The 21,063-nt window shown below is 37.4% G+C and overlaps 2 protein-coding genes across 5 annotated transcripts in view; one reads left to right on the forward strand and one right to left on the reverse strand.

The window, feature by feature from the left end:
* si:dkey-22o22.2 (neural-cadherin) overlaps positions 1-21,063 on the reverse strand; it is a 367,974-nt gene that overhangs the window by 197,234 nt on the left and 149,677 nt on the right. The window contains exons 5-6 of the mRNA XM_062062641.1: positions 6,411-6,599; positions 2,480-2,705 (exon numbers count right to left, since the gene is read on the reverse strand). Of these exons, the coding sequence (XP_061918625.1) occupies positions 2,480-2,705; positions 6,411-6,599 (415 nt within the window). The remainder of the gene's footprint in view (positions 1-2,479; positions 2,706-6,410; positions 6,600-21,063) is intronic.
* LOC133659848 (uncharacterized) lies at positions 14,641-17,439 on the forward strand. 4 transcript variants are annotated; one of them, XM_062062646.1, is made up of 6 exons: positions 14,641-14,906; positions 15,123-15,222; positions 15,644-15,836; positions 16,022-16,111; positions 16,522-16,653; positions 16,839-17,439. In XM_062062646.1, the coding sequence occupies exons 5-6, from the start codon at positions 16,524-16,526 to the stop codon at positions 17,306-17,308; spliced, it is 600 nt and encodes a 199-aa protein (XP_061918630.1). In that variant the 5' UTR covers positions 14,641-14,906; positions 15,123-15,222; positions 15,644-15,836; positions 16,022-16,111; positions 16,522-16,523; the 3' UTR covers positions 17,309-17,439. The 4 variants fall into 4 exon arrangements, with proteins under 4 accessions (XP_061918630.1, XP_061918627.1, XP_061918628.1 ...); XM_062062644.1 differs by having other exon boundaries at positions 14,700-14,742; XM_062062643.1 differs by having other exon boundaries at positions 14,641-15,222.

Below are 21,063 nucleotides of genomic sequence, written 5' to 3' on the forward strand. Positions count from 1 at the left end.
ATTTAGGGATTTCACCATCTACGCTCCGTAATATCATCAAAGGGTTCAGAGAATCTGGAGAAATCACTGCACGTAAGCAGCTAAGCCCGTGACCTTCCATCCCTCAGGCTGTACTGCATCAACAAGCGACATCAGTGTTTAAAGGATATCACCACATGGGCTCAGGAACACTTCAGAAACCCACTGTCAGTAACTACAGTTGGTCGCTACATCTGTAAGTGCAAGTTAAAACTCTCCTATGCAAGGCGAAAACCGTTTATCAACAACACCCAGAAACGCCGTCGGCTTCGCTGGGCCTGAGCTCATCTAAGATGGACTGATACAAAGTGGAAAAGTGTTCTATGGTCTGACGAGTCCACATTTCAAATTGTTTTTGGAAACTGTGGACGTCGTGTCCTCCGGACCAAAGAGGAAAAGAACCATCCGGATTGTTCTAGGCGCAAAGTTGAAAAGCCAGCATGTGTGATGGTATGGGGGTGTATTAGTGCCCAAGACATGGGTAACTTACACATCTGTGAAGGTACCATTAATGCTGAAAGGTACATACAGGTTTTGGAGCAACATATGTTGCCATCCAAGCAACGTTATCATGGACGCCCCTGCTTATTTCAGCAAGACAATGCCAAGCCACGTGTTACATCAACGTGGCTTCATAGTAAAAGAGTGCGGGTACTAGACTGGCCTGCCTGTAGTCCAGACCTGTCTCCCATTGAAAATGTGTGGCGCATTATGAAGCCTAAAATACCACAACGGAGACCCCCGGACTGTTGAACAACTTAAGCTGTACATCAAGCAAGAATGGGAAAGAATTCCACCTGAGAAGCTTCAAAAATGTGTCTCAAACAAACAAACCCATATAATCCAATACCTATTTTTTGCCAATATTGATCCGATACCAATATTATTATTATTATTATCATGAATATTATTCATTACACAGTGTTTTCAGACTTCTTTTTAAATACATTTTTAAATACAATTGGTTTGTTTAAAATGTTGGCAGATGTTTCTTTTGGTTATTTGGATGTATATTCTAGCATGTGTGTATTGATAAGAGCATGCATGAGAGTTACCATAGCACAGGGGTCACCTACCTTTTTGAAACCAAGAGCTACTTCTTGGGTACTGATTAATGCGAAGGGCTACCAGTTTGATACACACTTAAATAAATTGCCAGAAATAGCCAATTTGCTCAATTTACCTTTAACTCTATGTTATTATTAATAATTAATGATATTTACACTTAATTGAACGGTTTAAAAGAGGAGAAAACACAAAAAGAAAGACAATTAAATTTTGAAACATAGTTTATCTTCAATTTCGACTCTTTAAAATTCAAAATTCAACCGAAAAGAAGAAGAGAAAAACTAGCTAATTCGAATCTTTTTGAAAAAATTAAAAAAATAATTTATGGAACATCATTAGTAATTTTTCCTGATTAAGATTAATTTTAGAATTTGGATGACATGTTTTAAATAGGTTAAAAGCCAATCTGCACTTTGTTAGAATATATAACAAATTGGACCAAGCTATATTTCTAACAAAGACAAATCGTTATTTCTTCTAGATTTTCCAGAACAAAATTTTTAAAAGAAATTCAAAAGACTTTAAAATAAGATTTAAATTTGATTCTACAGATTTTCTAGATTTGCCAGAATATTTTTTTTTGCATTTTAATCATGATAAGTTTGAAGAAATATTTCACAAATATTCTTCGTCGAAAAAAACGAAGCTAAAATGAAGAATTAAATAAAAATTTATTTATTATTCTTTACAATAAAATTTTTTTTTTACTTGAACATTGATTTAAATCGTCAGGAAATAAGAGGAAGGAATTTAAAAGGTAAAAAGGTATATGTGTTTAAAAATCCTAAAATAATTTTTAAGGTTGTATTTTTTCTCTAAAATTGTCTTTCTGAAAGTTATAAGAAGCAAAGTAAAAAAAATAATGAAATTATTTAAACAAGTGAAGACCAAGTCTTTAAAATATTTTCTTGGATTTTCAAATTCTATTTGAGTTTTGTCTCTCTTAGAATTAAAAATGTCGGGCAAAGCGAGACCAGCTTGCTAGTAAATAAATAAAATTAAAAAAATAGAGGCAGCTCACGGGTAAGTGCTGCTATTTGAGCTATTTTTACAACAGGCCAGCGGGCTACTCATCTGGTCCTTACGGGCTACCTGGTGCCCGCGGGCACCGCGTTGGTGACCCCTGCCATAGCAACACGAATGCCCTCTGATCTACTTTCTATCATTGATCTACAACAGGGTCAATAATCTACTTGCCATTTACATGTTTTAACTATTAATTATTAATACAAATGATCTGTTGCATCATAAAAGCTTCATTTGGTCCACTGGCAATGTTTTAAAGTGTAAAAAGAAGTGAATCAGGGTTTACATTACCAAAATAATCCATGCTAATTTGTTAAAATAAAAGGCGTTCATGTACTGAAAAGCAAATAATAATAAAAAAACTCACGGTTGGCCGACAGCCATGTTCTCTGCCACGTTCAGGCTGTACGAGGCGTTGGTGAACTGCGGCGGCCGGTAGCCAGCCAGGATGGACACCGCGGCCGGCGGTCCTTTGCGGCCGTCAGCGTCCATCGCCTGCACTCGCAGCTGGTACTCCTTGTTGGGGGTCAGAGGTCGCCCCGTGGTCCTGATGTCGCCAGAACTACGATGGACCTCGAAGCAGTCCTCCCCGCCTTAGAGGGAGAAGAAAACAAGGCATTCAAAGTTATTTTCTAATAATAACCAATAATATATATATATATATATATATATATATATATATTTAATATTTCCAGTTTGTCTTTACAGCAAGTTTGAAAAAAAATAGGAGGAAGCAGAGTTTATTTAATGGGGCGGTATGGCTCGGTTGGTAGAGTGGCCGTGCCAGCAGCTTGAGGGTTCCAGGTTCAATCCCCGCTTCCGCCATCCTAGTCACTGCCGTTGTGTCCTTGGGCAAGACACTTTACCCGCCTGCTCCCAGTGTCACTCACACTGCTCAGGCAGATCATATTGTCTAAAAATGCATCTTCCCATCGATAACGTGACGTCAAGTGCTCTTTCGGTGGTGAAATTGTTGGGGAAACGTGTGTCCGGACAAGAAAGATGCTCTGAACGCGGTGAGTCTGTCCGCTTCTACAATTACCATTTATGTTATATATATATATATATATATATATATATATATATATATATATATATATATATATATATATATACAGTATATATATGTGTGTAATATATATATATATATATATATATATATATATATATATATATATATATATAAATATATATATATAAATATATATATATGTATATATACACATATATGTGTATGTACATATATATATATATATATATATATATATATATATATATATATATATATATATATATATATATATATATATATATACACATGTATATTTATATACACATATGTGTATGTACATATATATATACACATACAGTATATGTATGTATGTATGTATGTACATATACATATATATACACACACACACATATATACATATATATATATATATATATATATGGTAATTGTAGATGCGGACATATATATATATATATATATATATATATATATATATATATATATATATATATATATATATATATATATATATATATATATATATATATATATATATATATATATATATATATCCTGTACATATATGTGTGTATATGTGGGCTCTAATGCGGCCCAAGGGTCAAAAAGTTTCTGTATTTTAAGTGTTGTACGTGCATACAAATGTTTGAAACGAGATTATTACCGTAAATGATATTTCTCCTTTTGAATTGTTGCACTTTCTTGGGTAGCAGGTCATAGTCTGCTTTGTGCATCATTTCCGCTGGATGAGGAGAAAGAGGCGGAGGGGAACGCCCAGCTGTCGCCCGGGGGCTTCAACTGGCAACCTGTCAATCATCTCATCCTGGAATGGACTCTTTGCTTCTCGCCACCTCCACCATCGACAGTATATCCAGGTGCAATCTTGGATGTATATGCTATTTCCAATAAAGAGTCGCTAGCTGATGTCATTCCTTAAAGTGGGAGGTAATCTCACTAAAGAGGCACTTAAATACCTCCAACATTGGCAAGACATTTAAAAGCGTTTAAAAAAATAAAAATTAAGTCAATTAGCGGATTATTTGCGTGTACACGTCGCCACATTACGCCACAGGGATGTTAACGCATTACAAAAATTAACTCTTAAAATATCCCTCCTTCCTCCTCCTCCTCTTCTTTCCTTCTACATATGAAATAAAAAAGATCTACAGCCAGTGGCGCCCAAACGCCCACCCTCCCACTCGCTGCCTCTCCAGAGACGCTCCTATTATTCCCGAATCTGGGCGCTCTCTTGGCCCCGGGGAGCGTTTAGCGGTGCAGCTCCTCGCCGTTTACGAGCGCTTTCTCTGCCGCGTGACGCTAATTGAAATTCAACAAATTTTATTTATAAAATCTGGGCTTTGAGCACATGACAGGTAATACATATACATACAGTATATATTTGCATACTGTACTTGCACACTGTTTGCTCATGTACGAGAGCCATGGGAAAAAACACATTTACACCAGAATAAAACATCTTGATGTAAAGGATCAATATAATTTGCATTTAATCAATATGTTGCACTTACAGTGGGTCTGAATGGATTTCATGAAGCATTAAGGCAGGGGACGCGACCTGCCAGCATCCATAATATATATATATATATATATATATATATATATATATATATATATATATATATATATATATATATATATATATATATATATAAAGGAAAAAAAGAAAAAATACATACAGTATATATATATTGTCAGAATAATTGTATCTAAGTTATCACAAAACTTTGTGTGTCAATGAGTTTCCGGCCAGAAGACAAAAGCTGTCTTTGATCCTACCAAGAAGAAGGCTTGTAAAACTCGACTATGTAGGACGGGAAGCAACATGAAGGTGTTCTGTTTCTTTGATGTATTGTAATCCACAGAAAGATTTTGTCTTGACCCGAGAACTACAAAGCGGAGAGGAAGCAGGACCAGACTCCCCTCCAGGCGACCTTTTCTTTGAACTGTTTGTAACAAAGGCGATGGCTGTTTACAACCCCCCATCCCTTAGAAACAGCAGTTTCCATGTAATCAGGGAAAGTCCAAATAAAAGAGGAGGCGTACAATCTTTCGTCAGAGCGTGGAACACTGTACAAGGGTACAGGTGTACGCGTTTCTCCTCATTGAGCCAACTTTAATTCTGTCTCTGGTTAATTCCTTGCTTCTTGTCTTGTTTAATAGATGTCATCAGTGTTTGAACCTGACATATACTGTGTATATATATATATATATATATATATATATATATATACATATATATATATATATATATATATATATATATACATATATATATATATATATATATATATATATATATATATATATATATATATATATATATATATATATATATACACTACCGTTCAAAAGTTTGGGGTCACATTAAAATGTCCTTATTTTTCAATGAAGATAACTTTAAACTAGTCTTAACTTTAAAGAAGTACACTCTATACATTGCTAATGTGGTAAATGACTATTCTAGCTGCAAATGTCTGGTTTTTGGTGCAATATCTACATAGGTGTATAGAGGCCCATTTCTAGCAACTATCACTCCAGTGTTCTAATGGTACAACGTGTTTGCTCATTGGCTCAGAAGGCTAATTGATGATTAGAAAACCCTTGTGCAATCATGTTCACACATCTGAAAACAGTTTAGCTCGTTACAGAAGCTACAAAACTGACCTTCCTTTGAGCAGATTGAGTTTCTGGAGCATCACATTTGTGGGGTCAATTAAACGCTCAAAATGGCCAGAAAAAGAGAACTTTCATCTGAAACTCGACAGTCTATTCTTGTTCTTAGAAATGAAGGCTATTCCACAAAATTGTTTGGGTGACCCCAAACTTTTGAACGGTAGTGTATATATATATATATATACAGTATATACATAAATATATATATGTACTTATTCACAAATATACAAAATATATATACAAATAGATAACCCGACCCCCTCGCCAAATTCTTTGAACCCAATGTGGCCCCTGAGTCAAAAAGTTTGGGGACTCCTGCGTTCAGGAGCGGGGGTTGTTTAACTCATCCAGATCTAGTTGCAGTGTGCTCAAACAACCACCTGGTGGCGTCTGTGAGCAGACAATAAAGCATCATCTCTTTCTCTTTCGGACCCATCAGGCTTTCACATCCACCAAACGCCCTCCTTCACTCACGCTTTAAGAGTCAAAAAGTCATGCAGACCTGATCCTAAATGCAAATGTTGCATTAAATGATTTTCATCCTTCTAAATAATTATTAAGATGAAATACTGACCGTCCAGTAAAAGAAACTGGGGCTGTCCAAGGCTTCCGTCACGTTGCCGTGCCGACAGGGAGTACGCCACAGACCCGGGTGCGGCGTCAGCACCCACGGCGGCCAGGTAGGGGCGGGGGAACATGGTCCACTGCAGGTCGGCCTGACTGAGCGTGGTCAGAGTCAACCTGCACAGGTACCACTCCTCACCTGCAGGGCACACACACAAGATGCACGTGAGAAACCAAGCGGAAACATGTCAAACATACAAAAGTGTACTCGCGTGTGTCTTTTAAACATGCAACATAATACCAAGACTTTCGCTGTCAGGCTTTTTAAGCCAATCAGAGGCCAGAAGAAAGTCACAACAAAAGAACAAAAAGAAGTGTGGAGGGAGATGTGGCCAGCGCTGCCTGCAGGAGCAAAGGTCACCGCCTCTGTCCATGGTGCTGAGGACAGAGCACCATCAGACGGGGGCGTGGCAGTGCTGACGGCGAGACACAGCTGGCAGGTGATTAGATTTCACAGGTGCTACGTGTTAATCTAATCATCTGTTGTCTTTAACAGTAAGCGGCCAGGAGCAGGAGGGGAGAGAGGACACGGACGTGACTGAAAAGTCACCTTCTGCCGGAGAAAGATTGTGATAAAAACCTATGTATATTAAAACCTGCACGCTTGGCTCCTGTGCCGTGTCTGACAGTGGGACTGCGAGGACGCAACTTCCACAGTGATATTTTTTTGTGATTAATCACATGAGTTAACTCGTTTTTTTTCTGACAGCCATACCGTAGTTAATGCAGTACTCAGTTGTAATACACTTTCCCGCCACTTGTGGCAGTAATGACAATCTCAAACAAACAGAAGTGTCAGGACGTGGACTGTGGTGTGTTTGTTTTCCCGAGATGCAAGTAAAGCTGGACTGGACATGGCGTGAAGGTAAAGACATGATTTATTTTTAAACTCTAAACTACAAAAAAGAAAGCAAACAAAAGGCGCGCACAAACTTGACTAATGAAGCAAAAGACTAGCACAAAGGCAATTAACTATGAACATGAAACAAAAACCCGTACTGTGGCATGGCCTGAAGCATGAACTATAGTAAACAGGAATCTCATGGGTAGCAGAGGTAATGTCGCCAGGCTGATTTCCTGGCAATAATGGGCTTAAATAATACATACATGATTGACAACAGGTGTGCAAAACGTGAAACAGGTGAAACTAATGGTCGCTATGGTGACAAAACAAACAAGAGTGCACAAGGAGTCCAAAAACCAAACCGAACATAACCAATACAAAACATGATGACACAGACATGACAAGAAGTCTGGCGCTAAAGTCACAGAGAAGTTTCTTAAGCGCAAAAATTACAACTAAAGAGGTGAAGCTGTATTTTCATTTGTACTTTCATTTTATTGACAATTTCTTCAAAAAACATACTCATAACTAATTCATTTAATTCTTCTTAGCTCAACATAATGATGTCTTTTTGTCAGTTATTTACGAGTCATTTCTTATGCAGTATACTTGTTAGTAATTATTTTTCTAATCAGCCTGACCTAAGCCTAAACAAAGAAATTATTCTGAAAAAGAAAGATGGCAAACTGCAAGAAAACCAGATTTAAATCTAAAAAAAAAAAAAAAAAAATCTCAAATATTAAATACATATGAAAGTGAAACATATTTATTCATTTTTTCTAAATAATTGTGTGAATACAAATGATATTCAACCGGAAAAAATGGTGTGCAATTGTTTTTATTTTGAACACACTGAGGTAGTTTTCAAAATTCAACATCAAAACCTGAACTGTCGGTTTCGAAGATAAGTTTTTCAAGTACAAACCTTACTTAGCGCCAAATAAGTGCTACTTTGTGTGCTTTTTTATAGGTTTTTTAGCGCTACGAGTTTGTCATTTTTATCTTCATTTTTAACTAGGGATGTCCAATAATGGCTTTTTGCCGATATCCGATATTCCCAAACTCTTTAATTACCGATACTGATATCAACCGATACTGATATCAACCGATACCGATATCAACCGATACCGATATATACAGTCGTGGAATAAACACATTATTATGCCTAATTTGGACAACCAGGTATGGTGAAGATAAGGTCCTTTTTAAAAAAAATTAATAAAATAAAATAAGATAAATAAATTAAAACAATTTTCTTGAATAAAAAACAAAGAAAAACTGTTACATAGAAAGTAAAAACGATTACATAGAAACTAGTAATTAATGAAAATGAGTAAAATTAACTGTTAAAGGTTAGTACTATTAGTGGACCAGCAGCACGCACAATCATGTGTGCTTACGGACTGTATCCTTTGCAGACTGTATTGATCTATATTGATCAGTGACGTGCGGTGAGGTCCATGGCTGGTGAGGCACTGACTTCATCACAGTCAGATTTACAAACATATGAACCCTAAAGAGCAGGGGTGTCCAAACTTTTCCCACTGAGGGCCGCACACGGAAAAATTAAAGCATGTGGTGGCCATTGTGATATTTTTCATTTTCAAACCATAACAAAATATATGCATTTTTTATTTATTTTACCTTTAGGGGTCCTGGGGACCATAAAGGGTCTCAGTCATTAAAATTTAAAAAATAAGTCAGATTATTATTTTTTTTAAATTATTTAACGCTTACAGTAAATCTGCCCCACTCATAAAGTGATACATTTTTATTAGGTTTTTCTTTTACTTTCAACACTGAAGTTACGACATCAACTTCCGATATATCTGTCCATTTTATGTTGGCACTATTATTTTGTTTGTTTTTGTCAAAGAAAACTATGATGTTTTTATATGGCTACTACACAATATATGCAATATTTACCACATAAAACATTTTAAAGTGAAATATTTGAAGTAATTGGAGCCCTGAAAATAATTCATTATAACATGGATTTTTTTGTCATTATATATGTTTTTTGAGCAATGGCAAAAAAAAGAAAAATGGAGAAAGACAAAAGAAAAAAAACAGCCTGCATGGCAGCTTTTGTGTCAACATTGCAACTTTTTCTCGTTAGATTTTGCCTCATTCCACTTTTTTTAATGTTCTTTTTTATTTTTACAATAGTATTTCCAGAATGTGTGGCGGGCCGGTAAACAATTAGCTGCGGGCCGCAAATTTCTTATTCACCATGTGATTGGCAGCAGTTAACGGGTTATGTTTAAAAGCTCATACCAGCATTCTTTACACATACAAACTGTAGCACACAAAAAAGCACATTTAATCGGCGTGGCGAAGTTGGTAGAGTGGCCGTGCCAGCAATTGGAGGGTTGCTGGTTACTTGGGTTCAATCCCCACCTTCCACCATCCTAGTCACCTCCGTTGTGTCCTTGGGCAAGACACTTCACCCTTGCTCCTGATGGCTGCTGGTTAGCGCCTTGCATGGCAGCTATCAGTGTGTGAATGTGTGTGTGAATGGGTGAATGTGGAAATACTGTCAAAGCGCTTTGAGTACCTTGAAGGTAGAAAAGCGCTATACAAGTATAACCCATTTATCATTTAATAAAAAAAAACATTATTATGGTCTTACCTTTCTTGCTGGACATCCACACAGCCAGCCTTTGCGTGTGTACCACGCCGTTTGATAAGAACGGGTCTTCTGTCCCGAAGTCAAAAGCAAACCTTTTAGCTCCGGCGTTGGTCTACCTTTAATTATTACCTCCTGCTTTGATTGAAAGTCCAGTTTAGAAAACTGTTTTATTTTACATATGTAATCCTCCATGTTTTTAATAAAAGTCCAGGCGAGAGGAAATAAACAATTGCCGCACTTATTGGTAACTTTTTTTTTTCTTCTGCGGCCGAGGAATGATCTCCGGGATCACTACCGCCCTCTACCACCAGGAGGCCGGATTACTGCGAGCCTCAGCCAGGACGTCTTTTGCAGCAGTTTTATGATCGCTCAGCACAAGAAATACGTTACACACATACAGTTGTTGACAAAATACACTGTACATTATATACCTCAGCTAACTAAACTATGGAAATGTATAATATAATTCATATAGCAATACAGTCTCACTGCACAGCAGGCCAGTAGTTAGCTGAGTCATTGCGCAATCCATGTTGAGGCACAACTGAGTGACGTGCCTCAACTGGCTGCTGATCACCGCACCGTCTCTTCTCAGTATTTGAACGGCAAATGTGAAAATAAAAATACAAATAATCTAAAACTGGTGAAGTTAAATGGAAAATAACTTTAGTATAATCACTAGATACATATAGCTATTTAATTTTTTTTTTTCTTTTTACATTTTTTTTCTTTCCATAATGGCAGGTGAGGCCCCGCATCCCCTGCCTCTAGTGACGGCACGTCACTGATATTTATATATAATGTAGGAACCAGAATATTAATAACAGAAAGAAACAACCCTTTTGTGTGAATGAGTGTAAATGGGGGAGTTTTTTTTTTTGGGTTGGTGCATTAATTGTAAGTGTATCTTGTGTTTTTTATGTTGATTTAAGAAAATAAAAAAACCAAGAAAAAAAAACCCGATACAGATAATTTCTGATATTACATTTTAAAGCATTTATCTTTATTTTTAACCCATCCTGTTAAGTTTGCTAACAATATAGCGCTACACGTTTGTCATTTTTATGGACATTTTGATGTCGAGTCTTCTTTACAAGAGCAGTTGTTGTGTTGTGTGTGAGTATGTTATCTATTGTTGTGTGTCGCTGCTTTGTAGCCACTGCGCTAGGCTGGCGCCGTATGAAAGTGAAGACTGTGCGGGCCCCCGGGGGCCTCGGTGACATTAGTGAAGGAGATCCTTTATGTCGGTGGTGTTCCCTGGGAACTCAGCAGCGGGCGAGAGGCAACTTTCAGACGTTGGGAAAAAGGAAGAAAGAAAACAACACAAGGTGTAAGTAACCGTGTTTGCTGCCATGTTGGCTGTTTGTGTGGCGTGCTGCTTCTGAGCAGGCCGGGGTGGCGTGCTGCTTCTGAGCAGAGCAGGGATGTGTGGGGCTTGAAGGCGGCGAGGGAGACGGGAGCTCCACTAGAAAGACGAGTTGACATCACAAAGACGCCAGGAGGAGCGGCGGGGATAAAAAAAACAAAACACGACGACGTCTCTGCTCGTGTCGACTTGTTTTTTTCTCTCAACTTTTGTCAACAAGCGACGTGGAGCAGGAGGAGGAGGAGGAGCTGATGAAGGACGCTCAGATCCACTTCCACGCTTCACTCGCCACTCCTTAAATCCACTATAATGGCGTCTCCTTGGGCCTCTTTTACATTTGCTGCCCTTTTGTTGTCGCTCTTTTACCCAGAATGCACCATGATCCCACTTTTACTACAGCATGTTTGTATGCACATTTACACTACAATAATAACTACATGTACAGTAACTATTCAACATTACATCACCAATTACACTTACAACAATTACATGACAATAAAACAATTACATTATGATACAACAACTACATGACAATACAACAATTACATGACGATACAAATATTACATGACGATACAACAATTACATGACGATACAACAATTACATGACAATACAACAACTACATGACAATACAACAATGACACGACAATACAACAATTACACGACAATACAACAACTACATGATAATACAACAATTACATAACAATACAACAACTACATGACAATACAACAATTACATGACAATACAACAATAGCATGACGGTATACACAATTACATGAAGTATACACAATTACATGACAATACAATAATTACATGATGACACAACAATTACATGACAATACAACAACTACATGACAATACAACAATTAAATGATGATACAACAATCACATGACGATACAAAAATTACATGACAATACGATTACATGACAATACAACAATTACATGAAGATACAACAATTACATGAAGTTACAACAATTACACAACAATACAACAATTTCATGGTGATACAACAGTTACATAAAAATACAACAATTACATAACAATACAACAATTACATGACAATACAACATTTACATGACGATACAACAATTACATGAAGTTACAACAATTACACAATAATACAACAATTTCATGATGATACAACAGTTACATAAAAACACAACAATTACATAACGATACAACAATTACATGACAATACAACAATTACATGACAATACAACACGACCAATTACAATTAACATTAGAACAACTACATGACAATACAACAATTATATAACAGTACAACAATTATATGACGATACAAAAATTACATGATGATACAACAATTACACAACAATACAACTATTTCATGATGATACAACAATTACATGACAATGCAATATGACCAATTACAATTAACATTAGAACAACTACATGACAATACAACAATTATACAACAGTTTCATGATGGTACAACAGTTACATAAAAATATAACAATTACATAACGATACAACAATTACACGAAAATACAACAATTACATGACGATACAACTGCATGACAATACAACAATTACATGACAATACAACAACTACATGACAATACAACAATTACATGACGATACAACAACTACATGACAATACAACAATTACATGACAATACAACAATTACATGACAATACAACATGACCAATTACAATTAACATTAGAATAATTACATGACGATACAACATTTACATGACAATACAACAATTACATTATGATACAACAATTACATAACAATACAACAATTACATGACAATACAACAACTACATGACAATACAACAATTATATAACAGTACAACAATTATACGACGATACAAAAATTACATGATAATACAACAATTACACAACAATACAACTATTCCATGATGATACAACAATTACATGACAATGCAACAATTCCATAACGATACAATAATTACATGACGATACAACAATTACACAACAATACAACAATTACATGACGATACAACAATTACATGACAAGACAACAATTACACGACAATACAACAATTACATGACGATACAACATGTACACAACAATACAACAATGACATGACAATACAACAACTATATAACAATGCAACAATTACATGAAAATACAACAATTACATGACAATACAACACCTACATGACAATACAACAATTACATGACAATACTACAACTACATGACAATACAACACTTACATGACAATACAACAATTACATGACAATACAACAACTACATGACAATACAACAATTACATGACAATACAACAACTACATGACAATACAACAATTATATAACAGTACAACAATTATATGACGATACAAAAATTACATGATGATACAACAATTACACAACAATACAACTATTCCATGATGATACAACAATTACATGACAATGCAACAATTCCATAACGATACAACAAATACATGACGATACAACAATTACACAACAATACAACAATTACATGACGATACAACAATTACATGACAAGACAACAAATACATGACAATACAACAATTTCATGATGATACAACAGTTACATAAAAATACAACAATTACATAACGATACAACAATTACACGACAATACAACAATTACATGACGATACAACATGTACACAACAATACAACAATGACATGACAATACAACAACTATATAACAATGCAACAATTACATGACAATACAACGATTACATGACAATACAACAACTACATGACAATACAACAATTACATGACGATACAACAACTACATGACAATAGAACAATTACATGACAATACAACAATTACATGACAATACAACATGACCAATTACAATTAACATTAGAATAATTACATGACAATACAACAATTACATGATGATACAACAATTACATGATGATACAACAATTACATGGTGAAACAACAGTTACATGATGAAACAACAATTACATGATGATACAACAATTACATGATGAAACAACAATTACATGATGATACAACAATTACATGACAAGACAACAATTACATGATGAAACAACAATTACATGATGATACAACAATTACATGATAATACAACAATTACATGATGATACAACAATTACATGATGGTACAACAATTAGATGACGATACAACAATTAGATAATAATACAACAATTACATGATGATACAACAATTACATGATAATACAACAATTACATGACGATACAACAAATACATGATGATACGAGAATTAGATGAGAAAGTTACAGTAAAAAAGTCCCCAGAAGACGCATGGCGTGCGTGGTGTGTATAATGAGCGGCGTCAGAAGAAAGCAGGAAGTAGATGAGGTGGCGCTGACCATAGATATATATCAGTAGATGGCGCAAGGCGGAGTCTCCAGCGTAGTTCACCGGCGGCCATCTTGTGACGGTCAACTATTCTGGTACGTTCTATGGTAGCTGTTGTAAGGTGAGTGATCTGCACAAACAAAAATACTCTTAACTCGCTGAAATCTTGACGGATTTACAAACGGTTTTGTTTATTACACACGTTATTAACGTGGCTATGATTCAGGATGCTTGGACATGTTGAAATTGCAGCTTTTCTGTTCGAAAAACGACTTAAAAAATAAGGTTGTATGTTTGTCCCTGGCCAGCTGTACCTATTAACGTTAGCTAAGTTAGCTGAACAATTTTGTTAGCTCGTTTCATGGGAAAAGGATCAGTGGGAGAGGCAGAATTGCTCTTTCTTTTCAACATAACTTAAGTTGCACATGATTTCCAAGCGGTTTGGTTTGTTAAAAACATCTTACATTATGATACAGGAAATTGCTGGCTTTGTGTTTACAGAACTACGCCTACCAGTGAAGATGCCTGACTTTTGTGCAGCCTACGGATGCTCTAATCGCCGTAGTCTCAAAACGAGAACCCGTGGGATCACCTTTCACCGGTAAGATATGACAATATTATGACTATAATTAGGATAATCGTTAGTTACTTAGTGGATGTATGTACAATACAGGTCCTGCTACACAGGAACAGCGGGGCTATGTGAGATAATAGTATTGCAAGATTGTTGTTGACCCAAGGCTTTTTACACAATTGAATGTTTCTTTTGGACACCTTTCTTATAACTCTTTTAGTGTGGTTGTCTTATTCTTAAAGTACATACATGCATACATGCACATACATGCATACATGCATACATACATGCATACATACATACATACATACATACATACATACAATTACCCCAAAAATATGATAATTTAGGTGTGTATTTTTGTCCTTACCCTTAATGTTAAAGGAAAGAAGGGTGGAAAATGTTGACAATAATTTATATATCTGGCTACCTTTCTCACGTTTTTAAGGTTTCCCAAAACCGGAGAGAGGAAGAGGCAGTGGGAACTTGCCCTAAGAAGGGATGGTTTTGTTGCCTCTGGCAGGACAGTGCTCTGCAGTGAGCACTTTAGGAGTGAGGATTTTGACAGGACGGGGCAGACTGTCCGGCTTAAAGATGGTGTTGTGCCAACAATTTTCAACTTTCCAGCTCATCTTCAAAGGGTATGTGTATCATTGACCAACAAGAATTCAAGGTGTATAAGATTGATATATCAATATATAAATATGTGATTAAATGTCACACTTTAGTTTTTCTTTCTGCAAGTTTAGGAAGAAATAATGTGTTGCTTATTACAGCACATTTTAGACACTCAATATGTTTTTTTTCACTCTTATGTTTATTTTAGCCGATAGCAACAAGAAGCACAACCACTGCTAGAAGAGCGGAAGACAACCTGCCAATGGACTTGTCTCAGGATGAACCTCAGCCTGATGTTGTGAGTATTTGCATGTGGAATGTCCAGGTGTCATCAACATGTCCGTACACGGACAAATGTGTCCATTGGTCTTGGCTTGTCATATTATTATATTGAGGTGGTACTCTGTGTAAAAAGTTTGAGAACCACTGGCTATCTCACTTGCTCTGTCACTCATACACTTGGATGAATAAACATGTGCGAACATTGAAACTACACCCAGGGGTAGGCAACCTTTACAATCAAAAGAGTCATTTTTGTCCAGAGCCACAAAACATATTTTTGCCTTATAAGGGGACAAGCCTATTAAGATCAATTTCTTAAAGGCAATGTGACTGCACAGGATGACACAGAGTCCCTACCAGCTGTAGCAATGTCCTCTGCTGCCCAGTCCTACCACATCGACACATCTACAAACCTGTCAGCTGTAGATATGTCCTCTGCAGAACAAAGAGAAGATCTTCCATCCCCGTTTGCTGACATTCCTGCCCTTGTACATGACCACAGCTACCTTCCCACCCGCTTCGATGGTCTTGTGGACAACGCTCTCGTGTACATTTCAGGTAGAGGTCGACCGATAGTGTATTTTGCCTATAACCGATAGTGCCAATAGTCAAAATCTGGGGGAAAACGATGGCCAATTAATCAGACGATAGTACTAAAAAAGAAATGTCCCCCTAATTTCCCCATGCTTATTAATTATTATTATAAGTTATTATATTATTAATCGGTCTACCTCTAATTTCAGGATTTGTTGTGCGACGGACGGTGAAGAAGCTGTCCTGTGATGTCTGCCGTGCCAGCCTGGTGACGGACGCTGCATCTGCCAGTAAGGACAAGAGCTACCACCTGCTGACTCTAAGAAACAATGGAGGCCTGGTGATTCCGTCTGAAGGCACGGTGAGGGTCGTCAGGGCAGCAGAGTGGGTCATTCGCCAGGCATCAGCAGATTCCAGACGATCACAGCCCATCAAACTGCTAGAGGTCCTCTACATTGTGCGGAAGAGGATAGGTTCAGAGGATGTGTTTTTGCTCGGGGAGCACATCGGCGACACACAGTATGGCATTGACAGTCACCACCATACGCTGGTAACATTAGTTGTGTCCCTGTTTTTCAAGCTAAGGCTGCACCACATTGCAAAAATCAATACTCTGAGCTTACAGAGTGGCAACATGAGACAGAAGCTCACCAAAGCAGTCCTTTTCAAAGGGCATTAGCTCCAACTGTGTGTGCACCGTGTGTCTTATTGGTTTTGTGTTGTACTGTATTGTATTGTGTGCAGCTGGTCCTTGTCTCCAAGACAAAATAAAATAACCTTGAACCTTGAAGCCCCATCTCTCCCCACCTGCCCCTGCTTCCTACATCCCCTCCACACCACACCAAGTTGTTCTTGGGCTTTTTTCGACTACAGGAACTCAGCGCACCGTGCTGTGTAGTGGTAACGCATTTCAAAGGTTCTGGATTTGTTTCCAAATCCAGAACCTAAATACAAAACCAATCACAGACCTTCATGGGTTTCTAGAAAGTTTCAGGTTATGGAAGGTATTGGTTAGGAATGGGACGATATGAAGATTTAATGTCAAAATATTTGTGATAAATGAGACAGAACTGGCCAGGACCTACTGTCTGTGAGATAATTTTATGTTGGTTTGGTTCTTCTGATAAAGGTGTGAATATCTATGCTATTGTCATTAGTTGTGTCCCTGTCATTCAAGCTAAGGCATTGCTAAATTAACAACTCTTAGCTTACAGAGTGGCAACATGAGACAGATTTTTATATATAAAATGTAAATATATTTAAATTTTAAAATGTATTATAAAATAACATAAATATTAACAATATAATAAAATAAATGGAATTGTATTTATTTATTTATATATATATATATTTTTTTTTATATATAAAAAATATCTCGGTAAATGTGTAATATAAATACTGTGTGTGTGTGTGTGTGTATAGCTATTGCTTTACCTATCTGCTTAATATTATTTTCATATGAAAGTCCATTATAAGTATGCAGTATCATAACTACATCTCTGACGTTTATAACAAACCAACCCGTTTGAAAATCGGTTGAAAATTGAGCAAGCTATGGTTATTTCAATAGTACATGCACCATAGACATTCATGTTATGAGTGGGCGTGCTGCCCGACGCAAGATGGCCGCCATGTGGCAACGTCGGTCTCCATCGGCCAGCAGCGCGGGTGAGTCATCTAGCCTTTATATATGTCTATGGCGCTGACCACAGGACATGAGTGCAGTCAAGCGTCACATGACAAGAAGACGAGCGTGAAAGCATGTCGACCACATTTGGACTCCGCCGCCGTCGCTCTTTTGTCAGTTTGTGTCGGCTGCATCTTTCATGCGGCGAGGTGATGGTGTATAAGGAACCTCGGGGCGAGTCTTGCTGGCGTTACGGACGCACGAAGGAGCTCATGAATACAAACCGCCGCGCCCGCCCGCCCTCGCCACGGCGTGGGAGCTGGCGGGGTCACTTCCTGTGGCTGATGGGACATTGTTTCAGTCTGAGTGAGCTCCTGCTGCAGCTGCCAGACTTTTAATGCCAGCGCACTTCCCATAATGCACTGCTCATTATCCATGCGTGCACCTGAGCGAACACGATCCTTGGAGGGGGAAGGGGGGGCTTTAAGGTTTATTGGCGCTCTGTATTTCTCCCTACGTCCGTGTACCACTCCGTACAGCGGCGGTTTAAAAAGTCATACATTTTACTTTTTGAAACCGATACCGATAGTTTCCGATATTACATTTTAAAGCATTTATCGGCCGATAATATCGGCAGCCCGATGTTATCGGACATCCCTAGCAATTTTACATGGCAATTTCAACACCTGCAAATTTGTTCACGAAAACTACAACTACACTTGACAGGAAAACACTTACAGTATTAACACTTTTTAGGGCGCAACAAAACCCAAAACAACACACCATAAACTACCGCATTTTTCGGACTATAAGTCGCAGTTTTATTCATAGTTTGGCCGGGGGTGCGACTTATACTCAGGAGTGACTTATGTGTGAAATGATTAACACATTAGCGTAAAATATCAAATATTATTATTTAGCTCATTCACGTAAGAGACTAGACGTATAAGATTTCATGGGATTTAGCGATTAGGAGTGACAGATTGTTTGGTAAACGTATAGCATGTTCTATATGTTATAGTTATTTGAATGACTCTTACCATAATATGTTACGTTAACATACCAGGCACCTTCTCAGTTGGTTATTTATGCCTCATGTAACGTACACTTATTCAGCCTGTTGTTCACTATTCTTTATTTATTTTAAATTGCCTTTCAAATTTCTATTCTTGGAGTTGGCTTTTATCAAATAAATTTCCCCCCAAAAATGCGACTTATACTCCAGTGCGACTTACAAATCCCGTTTCCATATGAGTTGGGAAATTGTGTTAGATGTAAATATAAACGGAATACAATGATTTGCAAATCCTTTTCAACCCATATTCAATTGAATGCACTACAAAGACAAGATATTTGATGTTCAAACTCATAAACTTTTTTTTTTTTTGCAAATAATAATTAACTTACAATTTCATGGCTGCAACACGTGCCAAAGTAGTTGGGAAAGGGCATGTTCACCACTGTGTTACATGGCCTTTCCTTTTAACAACACTCAGTAAAGGTTTGGGAACTGAGGAGACACATTTTTGAAGCTTCTCAGGTGGAATTCTTCCCCATTCTTGCTTGATGTACAGCTTAAGTTGTTCAACAGTCCGGGGGTCTCCGTTGTGCTATTTTAGGCTTCTTAATGCGCCACACATTTTCAATGGGAGACAGGTCTGGACTACAGGCAGGCCAGTCTAGTACCCGCACTCTTTTACTATGAAGCCACGGTGATGTAACACGTGGCTTAGCATTGTCTTGCTGAAATAAGCAGGGGCGTCCATGGTAACGTTGCTTGGATGGCAACATATGTTGCTCCAAAACCTGTATGTACCTTTCAGCATTAATGGTGCCTTCACAGATGTGTAAGTTACCCATGCCTTGGGCACTAATACACCCCCATACCATCACACATGCTGGCTTTTACACTTTACGCCTATAACAATCCGGATGGTTCTTTTCCTCTTTGGTCCGGAGGACACGACGTCCACAGTTTCCAAAAACAATTTGAAATGTGGACTCGTCAGACCACAGAACACTTTTCCACTTTGTATCAGTCCATCTTAGATGAGCTCAGGCCCAGCGAAGCCGACGGCGTTTCTGGGTGTTGTTGATAAACAGTTTTCGCCTTGCATAGGAGAGTTTTAACTTGCACTTACAGATGTAGCGACCAACTGTAGTTACTGACAGTGGGTTTCTGAAGTGTTCCTGAGCCCATGTGGTGATATCCTTTACACACTGATGTCGCTTGTTGATGCAGTACAGCCTGAGGGATCGAAGGTCACGGGCTTAGCTGCTTACGTGCAGTGATTTCTCCAGATTCTCTGAACCCTTTGATGATATTACGGAGCGTAGATGGTGAAATTCCTAAATTCCTTGCAATAGCTGGTTGAGAAAGGTTTTTCTTAAACTGTTCAACAATTTGCTCACGCATTTGTTGACAAAGTGGTGACCCTCGCCCCATCCTTGTTTGTGAATGACTGAGCATTTCATGGAATCTACTTTTATACACAATCATGGCACCCACCTGTTCCCAATTTGCCTGTTCACCTGTGGGATGTTCCAAATAAGTGTTTGATGAGCATTCCTCAACTTTATCAGTATTTATTGCCACCTTTCCCAACTTCTTTGTCACGTGTTGCTGGCATCAAATTCTAAAGTTAATGATTATTTGCAACAACAAAAAAAAGTTTATCAGTTTGACCATCAAATATGTTGTCTTTGTAGCATATTCAACTGAATATGGGTTGAAAAGGATTTGCAAATCATTGTATTCCGTTTATATTTACATCTAACACAATTTCCCAACTCATATGGAAACGGGG

This window comes from Entelurus aequoreus, linkage group LG11, assembly GCF_033978785.1.
Source record: "Entelurus aequoreus isolate RoL-2023_Sb linkage group LG11, RoL_Eaeq_v1.1, whole genome shotgun sequence".
Classification (NCBI taxonomy): domain Eukaryota; kingdom Metazoa; phylum Chordata; class Actinopteri; order Syngnathiformes; family Syngnathidae; genus Entelurus; species Entelurus aequoreus.